Here is a 12,364-nt window from a genome sequence, read left to right as displayed (position 1 = left end):
CAGCACACATAAACAATCTAGTCAGGAAAGAGATTAAATAAACATAATATCTACAACATGTTGAGCAAAAATCTCAGCATTCATCATTTAAAAGCTTTTTTCTTTGAGATTTTTGGAAAGTGAGCTCAAAGAATTGAAACCATCTCTTGAATATGCAGTTGGTTAGCATAGCTTAGCACAAAGATATAATACAGAAGCTAGCTAGCCAGCTAGCATGGCTCTTTAACTCACTTTTAAACATGTTATAGCTAATTGAAAAAGTCGGAATTTGACAGGTCTTAGTTTTACAGGGTGAATAGTCACTTCCTGGATTCTTTTCGTCAATGCGCTACAAAGTATCACTCCCTACACGTCAAAAACCGACGTGAGGTTGCCAGTGCGAGGCTTGCTGTTTCATCCCATAAAAAAAACCTATTTCTATTTCTCCCTCTTAGATTGAGAAGAATCTGTGTTTTGCCTCAGCTGCATTTGAAGACTTCATTCTCCAGTTTCTGGACAGGTAAAGATAATTTAAACTGTCACTTAGTAAATCCTTGTTGTCAACGTCTTAGTGTGAATGTATTTCTTTCTGCTTGAAATGCACCTGTCTGCATCGCTGGCTCTGCCGGCCGCATAACATCCTTCTTTTTTTTGGTCATCTGAACACTGTTGACATTTTCATCGCTGACAAGTGTATAAGTGTGTGCTTGTGTATGTGTGTATGTGCAGGTGTTTTGGTCTGATAGACAGCAGCACCCTGGAACAGACAAGAGATGAGATGGAGACAAATACCCAGAACCAGCTGGAGAGCTTGGTGGAGCTGGGCCTGTCCTCCACTGTTAACACCATCCTAACACAATGCTCTCTAGAACTATACAAGGTAGCACACACACTCTTTGAAATGCATTCATTTATATATTGTACTCTATTCTCTGACCCTAATCAGACACTTCTGATCCTAATCAGACACTTCTGATCCAGAAAACTATCCTCAAAGCCCTGAAACGTATTCATTATCACTACGAGCATGCCAAAGTTGCAACATTGTTGGTTATTTTACTTATTAATATATTTATATTTGTGTGTTTTTTGGAAGAAGTTGATCTGAGTCACTTGCACAAATCAGAATTTGGCTAAAATGTGATGACAGTCATTTGCTGATGAATCTCACCAAACATAGCCCTGATGAAATATTGTAGCTGACCTTTAAAGTGATTTAAATGTCTGAATATGTTTGATTTAACTTTATTATTTTGTTTAGGGACTTTGAAGGTACATATCCATTGATAATACAATGGTAGATCAAAGGGTAATAATTACATTACACATTCATTTAGCGGATTTATCTATATTTTGAAGTCAATGTGTATTATGCACTGTATTTTTATTTGAAGTAATTAATTAGTACATTTGAAAAACCTTACCTTTGTGTTAGATGGCGCTACAGAAGGTGTTTAACTTTGCCACCTCCAATGTCTTTGAGACGTGTGTGTCAGGCAGGATGGTGGCTGACATGTGCAGAGCTGCAGCAAAGGTATCTTTATCTTTATCTCTGACTCCTTGCCTCACTTATTTAATGTACTGTAGAGTATGTGTTGGAATTTCACTAAGCAGAACACAGAACAGAGACATGTGGACTACCTTTGTACATATGTTGAAGATTTTGATATAGTTGAAGGAAAGAACAATATTATCGTTATAAAAAAACACATTTTCATTCTACATCTTCACTTTCATGTCACACTGTAGTTACATTCTTATATACTATGTTTTATTTCTTACATTTTCACTCTTTATTATTATTTACTTGATACATTTTAGGAGAAATCAGTTCTAACTAGAGTTATTTTTCCATGCATGTGTTTCTGCATCTAAATAACGTGTGTGTGTGTGTGTGTGTGTGTGTGTGTGTGTGTGTGTGTGTGTGTGTGTGTGTGTGTGTGTGTGTGTGTGTGTGTGTGTGTGTGTGTGTGTGTGTGTGCAGTGTCATCCCGCTGAGTCTCTCCGCCTGTTCGTCCCTCACTGCTGCAGTGTCATTTTCCACTATACTGACAGTCAGTACCACACTGTGTTATGTGTGTGTTGTGTTGTGTTGTGTAGTGTAGTGTAGTGTGGATACAATTGTTATGTGTTTACATGAGGAGAGTACAAGGTCTCTTGAATCTAATGAGTGAATTCGCACCTTTGATTCACACCATCTGTTTGACTATTTAGCACATCATCATATATAAATTAGGAGATCTTAATAGACACAGTGTAAAGCGAAGCCATTCCAGTATTCAAATTAAAAAGCAAGTTTGTTTGTTGGTCCGTGATAACTGTTCGTAAATTAATCAATGTTGTGCCTAGAAAGTTGCGCCTTTTAGCAAATAGGTAATAAAGCAATAACTGAATACAACAAAAAGTGTTGAATTGGCCTAATTATGTGTTATTTGTTGATGCCATCCCATATTTCAGTATTTCAGTTTTGACTAAAGTTGATACAGACCATAGAGCCATGCTTCTAGCCTGAATAAAACCTGAAATGACCCCACAATTCAGCAAAACAAGTTCAGTCTGTCAGGGGAGCAATACAGAGTGCATTATTCATTTTGTGTGTGTGTGTGTGTGTGTGTGTGTGTGTGTGTGTGTGTGTGTGTGTGTGTGTGTGTGTGTGTGTGTGTGTGTGTGTGTGTGTGTGTGTGTGTGTGTGTGTGTGTGCGTGTGTAGACGAGGAGCTGCAGAGTGAAGACGAGCTGGATAAGGAGCTGCTGTGGAATCTCCAGCTGCTCTCCGAGGTGAAACCGGGATCCATCACTTCCAAAGGCCTCCACCACTCCAAAAAATATGAATCCTGCTAATTTCCTTTCATCTAGGGTCCTTAAATGTTGTTAAATTATTGAAATGACTGCCAGAGGGGTTGGCATATCTACTTTATTCCAGTACAGATCAATTTGTTTTTGGGAATATGTGTGAGTCGTTAACTCATTACTGCTGAAGTAGTCTGTCTATTTAACTTGATTCAAGGTTTCATCAAGTGTTTTAACAGAACTTCAGAAACTAAACACCCAAAATGAGTGGAACAAAGAGACATTTTAAAAATGATGTGACACTGTATGAGGAAAAAAATGATGAACAATGAGTTTTTTTGCAGTGTGCACCCTGCACGGTCATAAATATCTAGGAGCTTTGTCGTTAAACAGAACATATTGATACCCTTTCTGTTTTGTTTTATTACTCCTGGGAGCTTAATGCGAGTGGGGGTGAGCCAGATGCTGTGATTTACTGTAGAACCGCATTATTTAAGACACGACCCTCCACTGAATTGCCTGTGTTTGTGTGTTTGTGTGTCTGTGTGCATGTACTCATGTGTATGTGTATGTGTTGTTTTAGGTAACCCGTGTGGATGGTGAACAGCTGTTAAAATACCAGGGGAACCTGGAGCGGATCCTGTGCGTGTGTGTGCGTCTGCGCTGCAAACAGGCGTACACACTTGCCTGCTGTCTGCTGGAGCACACACTCAAGTCGCTGTCCCTCATCTATCCCACCGAGTACCGCAGCACCTCTGGAGGCTTTGATTCTGACCTCCCTATACGGGTAAACACACACACACACACACACACCGTCCAGTAAATCCAGTCCCTCGACTCCTAACTACATAGTTTCAAGCTTATTTGCTAACCTGCTCAAGTGCAAATTTGCTCTTATCACAGCTATTACAGTATCTATTCTGGGACAGGAAACAATGAGGTTTACTTGGAAACTAAATGCAACAAAACAACCTTAAGACACATCCTTTCTCACAGTTTAAATAAATGGGATGTTTCAGGTTCAGTAATTGCATTGCAATTCCCAGTTATAGGAAGAGATTTAGAAAGCTTTATCAAATTAAAATGAATCGGCTTCACTGCTGGACCATACACTAATGTTAAAACTGCCATCTCTTTCTTTCTTAATAGATAAAACATATGTTAGAACATTTATGTTGCTGAATAGAGAAGACATTTAAGATAAGCAAAAGAGACAGAAAAAGGTGATAAAAAATAAATCTGTTTACTTGGGACCCGCAAAGGGAAACAAATTTACAACAAATTGCCAAATGAGCACATGTAAAGAAAAGTTGCAGCTTAGTCATCACTTAGACTGTTTTAAAACATTAGCCACCATTAATATCCTTTACATTACATGTCTAACAAGTAACATGTCATGTAATATCCAGGTAAACCAGAACAAATAGGTGTATTCAATTGAGAAAAGTTGTGATATCTTGCGTATTAGTTGACGATTCTTTTAATAACCAATGTGCTAAATTCTGTTTTGTGAAAGTTATATAGTCTCGCTTTAAGGCAGTTAAATGCGAGTTCAAAGAGAATTTCTCTGCTAGCCCTGCAGTGTTTCTGAGAAAAGCTTTTCTATCAAATGGTGTTGTTGTACATGAGTGCAGGGAAATGTGTTCCTGTTTGGATGTCAAGGTTGTGGACATTACAGCTACACTCCTCTGCTGCTTTCAAACACTGAGCTCTTTTCATCTGCAGTTCACGGTCACTGATTCAGTATTTTGTTTGGTTGTTGATTTTCATTTGGATTTGTATTTTGCTAGTTGGATTTGTCTGCTGGGTCATGCCTGTTATGCTGCAACATTTCAGCCTCATGACTTTTTTACTTTTTGAAGTGCGTAAAGATAGAGAATTTGTTATGGGGGGGGGGATTTTAACCCTAACAGCTTGATATAGACAGAAAGGGGGAGAGAGAGAGGATGTCATGCTCAACGGGTCAAGGGTCAGAACTGTTACATATTCTAAAGGTTACCATAGCTTCGTGAGGGATTCAGATTTAGCTTGTTCATTTTCTACACATGAACAGAGCTTCTATATTTATTTTGATTGTATTTATTTTTGATAAATAATACCTTAACCAATAATTGTTGCCTTTTGATATAAACACCAGACATATTTTTGATGAAAGTATAAAAAAGAAATGTATGCTGACCATAATGCTGCTGTATAACAGTAATGACCCTGTCATCTGAAGGTAGATCGTTTTTTTGAATGTCCTAACCCTTAACATGTGTTTCAAAATACCCTCTAAGGACGGATCGGTGGTTTTGAGGCAGGCTGGTTATGGTGGTTTGCTTGCCAGTTGTTCCAGTGGCAACTCTCCCTCTGAAACTGTCTGAGAAAACCCTCTCTCTCTCTCTATCTGTCAACAGGACTGGGGCAAAGCTGGAGATGTGGCAGATTTGGGTGTGTGTTGGCACGTGCCCAATCAGGAGGAGGAGAACTTTGTTTTCCAGCTTCTGTCCCGCCTCCTGCACCCTGAGCTGCAGCGAATCGAGGCCCACGTGTCTGGAGAGCAGCCAATGAGCAGGTGCATTGTCACTTATCTTATTTTTCGAGGTAATCAGGTGCACGCACCTGTATCCCATCATTAATAAAAAATCAGATTGAAAAAATCAAAAAAAGGCACCAATATAGTGAATTCACAACAAACACACTGTAAAGTGTGTTGTGGTTGGCAGGGAGGAGCTGTTGCTGAGTCTTGCTATTGTGCAGCACTGCCTTCGTGGAGCTGGAAGCATGCTGCCCCTTCTGGATGGACAACACGTATCTAACCTGTGAGTTCTGCAGCTACACACAGATACAAGAAAACCTGCAGGCTTGTCACGATTGGCTCCTTACAATTTGTTTCTCCTCAGCGTGCCCTCCATGGTCAATCTGGGGGAGATAAAGCTGCACATAGGCATCAACTACGGTAAGATAAACACAAGCAAGCAGCCATACAACACACACATGGCTCTGTCAGCTGTTTCAGTGGGTGATAAGGCCGCTCATCCTGCATTCTGTGTCCGTACGTGACGCCTGTGTGTCTCCTCCCCTCCAGATGATTCGCGGGAGAACTACAGAAAGTCCATCTGCCAAACCATGAGACTGCTGCTACGTGAGTGAGGGCTTTAACACAACCACACTCCAGCTCTAAGCTGCTCACCTTGTTTGCTGTGTGATTGGGATGCACAATTAATCAATATCCATTTGAATCTAGATCACATCTTGGAGCACACTGAGGATGACACAAAGTCACTGTTTGTCATCATTAAGGTGACTTTTTCTATTATTCATGTAAGAAATGTTATTATTTGACATGCTGTTGGCCCACAAACACCTCAAAGCCGCCTTTTTCTGTCTGGCTGACTTCAGATCATCAGTGACCTCATGTTTTTCCAAGGCATTCACAAGAAGGAGTTTAACTCACGTTGGAAAAGCTTCACTCTTGTGAAGAAGTCCATGGAAAACAGGGTGAGTCTGTAACAAGGCTGCTGATTGTTCCTTTTACTGAGTTTCTTGCACAGGGTTTTAAGCATGTCGCCTTTCCTTCTGCAGCTTCATGGGAAAAAGCAGAACATTAGAGCTCTGCTCATTGACCGGGTGCTACTCCAGCACGAGGTGATTTTAACAACTTGCACACACTTTGTGCAGGGTCACTAGTATACCATGTGCATATCAATTCAAATGCTTTTCTCAGTCAGAAGTTGGTGTTGAAATATAATCAAATTGGAACACTGTATTTCTGTGCCAATAGATGAGGAAGCTGGTGGTTGAGGGCACTGTATATAAAGTGGTTCATCAGGAGCTACTATGTGACCTGCTGCTGCTTTCTACCAGCACCTACAGCCAGGTAAACTGACACCAAGAATTGAAGAGAAAAATTAAACCACAACATCCACTGGTTCCCATTTCCTGATGGTATGAACAGAAATATCTTGGAGAAAGTAGTAAATTAAGGATGTTTGCGCCTGCATCTGTGTGTGTGTGTGTGTGTGTGTGTGTGTGTGTGTGTGTGTGTGTGTGTGTGTGTGTGTGTGTGTGTGTGTGTGTGTGTGTGTGTGTGTGTGTGTGTGTGTGTGTGTGTGTGTGTGTGTCCTTGCAGGTACGTAGCAGGGCCCAGCATGTGCTGATTTCCGCTGTGGGAACATTTAGCTTCGCATACAGGGACCTGATTCCCCGAATACTACAACTGCTCTCACCACAACACACCACTGGCACACAACAGCAGTTTAAGGTACAACAAACAAACACACAAAACACATACAACTAGTGTCTGGCCTGTGTCTAAACCTTTCCCTAACCCTGTGTGTGTTTCAGGGGGCTCTGTACTGTATGCTGGGTATGCAGAGTGGTAATTGTATGGCCAGTGCGAGGGACTGGGACTGTGTCGGGGAGGTGTGGCCTGCCCTCGTCCGCTGTAGCCTCTCGCCCTCTATGACCCTGGGGAAGTCCTCCATCGGTGGACTGCTCGACGAGATTATTGACCGCATCCATCGCCAGCACGACACCATAGGGATCTATTATACTGTGAGCAACATGTGTGTTAAATTGTATCTTTCAAATGGGCACATATTATCTCATATTTTGTGTCTAACTGACCAATAGTGACAACAATGTTTAGAATGGGTCTAGTATTGAGCGAGGACAGTGTGCAGATGGAGGTCGCAATAAGTAATTATCGCTCAAAGCAATAGCGCCCCGTCAATGTATGTCCTCTAAAAGTGATTGTTTTTGGCACTAACAGGCTCAGATTATTATTATATGTTTTTACAAAATTATTGATAAGACCCTACAATGAAAAAAAAAATGTTTTCTTTACATTTCAATTGATCTGGTCTGGTTTCATTATGAGCCTGCTTTACATTCACATTGTTGAAATCAGCTAAATATTCGGCCATAACAATAAGAATCACAGGCAATCCTCTCTTTAACTCTCAGTCACGTTAACATTTCTGTACTGTGACACCATGACAAACCAACCTGATGAGGTGAAAGGTAAAGAGGGTACAGTATATGGTCAATATTTAAATGTGTTGTCAGATAGACACAAAAGGTTGAAAAATACAGAAGTTACCCTTTAATTCTCAATACACTCCCCTCATCTGATCTCCTATTTATTTGCCCCTCTTTCCCTTTCACCTCTAGGTGTCTGAAGCATGTGTCGAGATAGCCAATCATATTGCACAGTCTGCAAATCCCACGTCTTGTTTAGAGGCTCCGTCCCTAGAGGAGCTGAACGAGGGGCTTCAACGTCAGCTGATCAAAAATGTGGTTGGTGCAAGGTAGGAAACTGGACTTGTATTATACAGGACATCCATTCATTTCCTTTGTGATTAGTAGGGGCAGCAGAAGCTTGACTGATATACAATTATCTTTCTTACATACAGGAAATATGAGAAACTGGTCAACGATCTTTTGGACTGCCTTGAAGACAGCAACCTGTAAGCTTTCGCTCAACCTATGTGCTATCTAATTTCTCCGCTTTCTATAGCATGTTTTATAAAAAGGTCAGAAGACATTATGTTCTGTATTTAAATGAACTCTGAGTACCCACAATCAGAGGCAGAATATGTACTTATCATATAAAGTATTTGTAAAGAAATCAACCCCAGAAGTCTTGTACATTTCAGAATGGCTTTTTCTTTATTATTATCAATGAGACTTGTTTGCATGTGTGTTTGCTTGTTTCAGGCCCTGGAAGTTTGAGCACATGGCCACAGACTTGTTATCCCTCCAGCTGAGAGAAGATCACCCACTCCCCCCCGACGCTGTCCACTACTTCACACAGGGCCTCACACATGACTCCATCAGCATACGCAACGTGTGTATAGCGCGGGTTTTTCTGACTAAAAAATATACTCTAATGTTTAAAACTAACGGAAAATCATAGTTGCACACTTTGATGTTGGAAAACTTTACATTGTCACTTCCAATTTAACTTCACAAAGAGGAAAAAAAAGTGTCTTTCTAAAGATTTAACACTTTTAAAATTATATTTGCAATAATCTTTCTTGAGCTGTCATTGTCTGTGTGCATTTTATTTTTATTTATTTCCAGCTGTGAGTAGAGCCTCTATTTGCTGGGACAAAAGTGTCCATCAGCAGGATGCTTTTTTTTATTTTGCACACTGGCTATTGGGTATCTACGTTCTGAAAACATGCTTAGGACTTCCATGTTGTATTTATTTGGGACACAGCTGGAGTTTTATTTGTTTAGTATACACTTACAAATAAGCAAGTCCCAAAGAGGCCTGTGTAGAAAAATGCGAATAGCTCAAAACCCAACGAGCAGTCTGATAGATTATTATAAAACTGAAACTGACCAGAGCAGATCCCAGATCACTTTTACTACTGGGACAAATATCCGTACAGACAACACTTTTAGTACCAGGACCTGCTCTGCTGGCGCGTAGCTCAACTTAACAACTCCAATATTTCTCTCTCTCAGATGGCAGTCGCAGCAATGGCCGGCATCCTGAAACAGCTAAAACGACCAAGAATAAAAGTGGCTTTAAAGCCATCAGATATCAGTGAGTAGAAGCACACAAATATCAAACACACTCTACAATTCCACACCTTCTCTCAATCCAACAATGTCAGCATTAGCATTCGAAGTCATTTCCCATTGAGTAAGCAATAATACCTGAAGATACATCTCCATTTGCTCTTTATTAAAACATAAATGGTTTGAGATTAAAAATCTTTCCTATTTATTTTTTCATCAAGACTTTCCAACAGTGGGCAGTTAAAAACACCCACTCCCCTACACACGCACACACACGCACACACACACACACACACACACACACACACACACACACACACACACACACACACACACACACACACACACACACACACACACACACAAAACATGCTTGTAAATGTGTTTATGACCTTTCTTGTATGTATATTTAGGTGGTAATGAGGATCCAGAGGGTGTGTGTGTGGGGGATCGGGAGGCAAATCGTTGGCTGCAATACGACAGCAAAAACCTGCCTTTGAGTGAGGAACAGTGGGATTCTCAGCAGTATGTGGAGAAAACACACTGGGGCTACTACTCGTGGCCGAGGTAATGAGAATGATCGTGTGAGGGAGGTGGATTTAGAAACTGGAAGGCTGATTAAGTGCTTGGTTGGATGGAGCTAAATAGCTGATTGACTTAACTGCCTGGTTGATTTTATGCTTGTCTTTATGTCTAACTTTATGTCGGCCTAACTGCTGGATGGCTGATCTGGGTGAATGGATAACTAGCAGGGTGTTGAACTGACTTCCTGTCAAAGCCTGGCCTAGATAAAGCTCACTGAACGACTTACTGCCTGGCCTAGATAGAATAATTGATGTATAGATAGAGGGCATGCTGCCTTGCTGACTAACTGACTTTGTAATCATTCATTTATCCTTGCTGCTTATTTGAAGACACCGTGTGTCTATCCATATTTTTGCCAGTTTGTTGTTATCTATAAATCACAGCAGCCTCTTCTTTATCTCCCGCTCCTTCCAGGGAAATGATGATCCATGCATCTTCTGAAAAGCGAAAACACGACCTGCCCTATGAAGAGATGAGTGAGGTGCTCATAACGTACCGCACACAATCCTCTGCCTTTACCTCAGTATTACTATCATTATTACATTTGGTGTTTGTTTGTGTGTCACCCAGGGCGAGAAGATCATCTTTGAATATTTCTCCGACCCAGAGTTTATTGACCAGCTTATAGGGTTTCTCTCCCTGGAGGATCGGAAAGGAAACGACAGCTTCAATCCCCGACGCTTCTGTCTCTTCAAGGTGCCATTTAAACACTCAGCCTCAATCGATCTGGCCTGCCTCTTACAAAGAAGAGACACAGCATACCACCGCTAGCCAAGGCTAATTTCAACTCAGCAGAGCAGGAATTTGTGTCATCAACAGCTGTCGTCCTTTGTTCCCCATCACACATGGACAGTTTACTTGCGTCAAACGGATGACTGTAATCTGTCTTTCTTTGGTGCGAAAAAATACTGTTGCTCTTTGTTCTTCCACATAAATCAAACCTTTTATGTTCACGTTTGATTGACAGGGGCTGTTTTGTAACTACGGAGACGTGTTCCTGCCGTTACTATGGCCTCACCTCGAGCAGCTTGCCAGCAACCCCCATGAGAGCTCCCAGCGCTGTGTGTGTGAGATTACTGCAGGACTAATCAGAGGCAGCAAACTCTGGAGTTTCAGCAAGGTACTGGAGACACACACACAGCTACAAATACACACACTGCACTACAGTTTGATAAGAAAAGTCAATATTAATAAAAACTTTCATTATTGTGTGTGTGTGTGTGTGTGTGTGTGTGTGTGTGTGTGTGTGTGTGTGTGTGTGTGTGTGTGTGTGTTCAGGTGGACAGGTTATGGAAGCTTTTGTGCCCTTTGATCAGGAAAGCATTAAACAACATCACTGTGGAAACCTACACAGACTGGGGCACCTGCATCGCTACTGCCTGTGTGAGTTGCTTACATGCATACAAATAGGACACATGCAGCACAGTTTACCACTGAGAATAGATCATTAGCATTTTCCCATAAAAAAAATCACATTTTTTTCTAAATCAATAAAACTAACAATCAGGTGAAAATTGGATTTAGAATTGAACTCAATTTTCTGCAAAAACGCTCTTTGCTTTACCTTGATGTCGCATGGCTCTATGGAAGGCAGTATCTGTCATTTTGGTCCAGGCTGAAATATTTCAACAACTACTGAATCAATTGCCATGAAATATAAATGGTTTTGGACTGTAAATAAGAACTGAACGTAATCACCCTTTAATTTGCAGAATAAAGTTTTGAAGTTTGGCCTTTTGCCTTGGCAATCTTGGTTTATGGCTGAAGCCACCCTAGATTTGTGGAACTTGTCCTTAACTTGCGCTGTCTATTTACCTCTAGATAGGACCATATTTTACTAAATGAGCCTCATGCTGTATTGAAGATGACTTGGAAAAGCTATTAAGACCTTAAACTCATTAGAGTTAGATTGTTGACTGATGAAATAAATCAAGTATGAAGTAGGGTAATTTTCTTATATACTGGTACTTTTATACAATCAGACTTCTTTGTGCTACCAAAGCTGAGTATCCGAATGAATGCAAGTTGCTGTCTCTACCAGACAATGAATCCTAATGACTTTGGTAATCCCCTGACTTTCCGTCTAGTGTCACTATGAGGGTGACATTTGGGTTCCCACCAAAAATAAATTGGGATAACTTGATGGATAGAGAGATAGATTGTTTCTGTCTGAGTTAATATGGGAATATCTGCATGCAGTTCCTCAGTGGATGTGTTGCCAGCTTAAATAATAGTTCCAAAGTGAAATCTATTTTGTATTGGCTGCAGGAGGGCCGCGACCCCAGGAAACTCCACTGGCTGTTTGAGATGCTGATGGAGAGCCCGCTGAGCGGAGAGGGGGGCTCATTCCGGGATGCAAGGTGTGTGTGTGTGTGTGTGTGTGTGTGTGTGTGTGTGTGTGTGTGTGTGTGTGTGTGTGTGTGTGTGTGTGTGTGTGTGTGTGTGTGTGTGTGTGTGTGTGTGTGTGTGTGTGTACGACGTACGACGACGACGAC

General features: G+C 41.1%; 1 protein-coding gene across 1 annotated transcript in view; it reads left to right on the top strand.

The window, feature by feature from the left end:
- Nucleotides 1-12,364, top strand: part of psme4b (proteasome activator subunit 4b) — a 51,220-nt gene that overhangs the window by 29,783 nt on the left and 9,073 nt on the right. The window contains exons 14-39 of the mRNA XM_010777686.1: nucleotides 435-499; nucleotides 709-859; nucleotides 1,415-1,513; nucleotides 1,964-2,033; nucleotides 2,689-2,756; nucleotides 3,352-3,555; nucleotides 5,168-5,325; nucleotides 5,477-5,572; nucleotides 5,654-5,709; nucleotides 5,839-5,895; nucleotides 5,998-6,053; nucleotides 6,153-6,251; nucleotides 6,336-6,398; nucleotides 6,535-6,630; nucleotides 6,883-7,014; nucleotides 7,098-7,307; nucleotides 7,926-8,062; nucleotides 8,168-8,221; nucleotides 8,472-8,601; nucleotides 9,228-9,309; nucleotides 9,698-9,851; nucleotides 10,284-10,350; nucleotides 10,440-10,565; nucleotides 10,837-10,989; nucleotides 11,148-11,252; nucleotides 12,138-12,229. Of these exons, the coding sequence (XP_010775988.1) occupies nucleotides 435-499; nucleotides 709-859; nucleotides 1,415-1,513; nucleotides 1,964-2,033; nucleotides 2,689-2,756; nucleotides 3,352-3,555; nucleotides 5,168-5,325; nucleotides 5,477-5,572; nucleotides 5,654-5,709; nucleotides 5,839-5,895; nucleotides 5,998-6,053; nucleotides 6,153-6,251; nucleotides 6,336-6,398; nucleotides 6,535-6,630; nucleotides 6,883-7,014; nucleotides 7,098-7,307; nucleotides 7,926-8,062; nucleotides 8,168-8,221; nucleotides 8,472-8,601; nucleotides 9,228-9,309; nucleotides 9,698-9,851; nucleotides 10,284-10,350; nucleotides 10,440-10,565; nucleotides 10,837-10,989; nucleotides 11,148-11,252; nucleotides 12,138-12,229 (2,780 nt within the window). The remainder of the gene's footprint in view (nucleotides 1-434; nucleotides 500-708; nucleotides 860-1,414; nucleotides 1,514-1,963; nucleotides 2,034-2,688; nucleotides 2,757-3,351; nucleotides 3,556-5,167; nucleotides 5,326-5,476; nucleotides 5,573-5,653; nucleotides 5,710-5,838; nucleotides 5,896-5,997; nucleotides 6,054-6,152; nucleotides 6,252-6,335; nucleotides 6,399-6,534; nucleotides 6,631-6,882; nucleotides 7,015-7,097; nucleotides 7,308-7,925; nucleotides 8,063-8,167; nucleotides 8,222-8,471; nucleotides 8,602-9,227; nucleotides 9,310-9,697; nucleotides 9,852-10,283; nucleotides 10,351-10,439; nucleotides 10,566-10,836; nucleotides 10,990-11,147; nucleotides 11,253-12,137; nucleotides 12,230-12,364) is intronic.

Source organism: Notothenia coriiceps, unplaced genomic scaffold, assembly GCF_000735185.1.
Source record: "Notothenia coriiceps isolate Sejong01 unplaced genomic scaffold, NC01 NC01_scaffold00018425, whole genome shotgun sequence".
Taxonomy (NCBI): Eukaryota; Metazoa; Chordata; class Actinopteri; order Perciformes; family Nototheniidae; genus Notothenia; species Notothenia coriiceps.
Note: the sequence above shows the minus strand (reverse complement) of the source record. Positions and strands in the feature narration are given on the sequence as shown.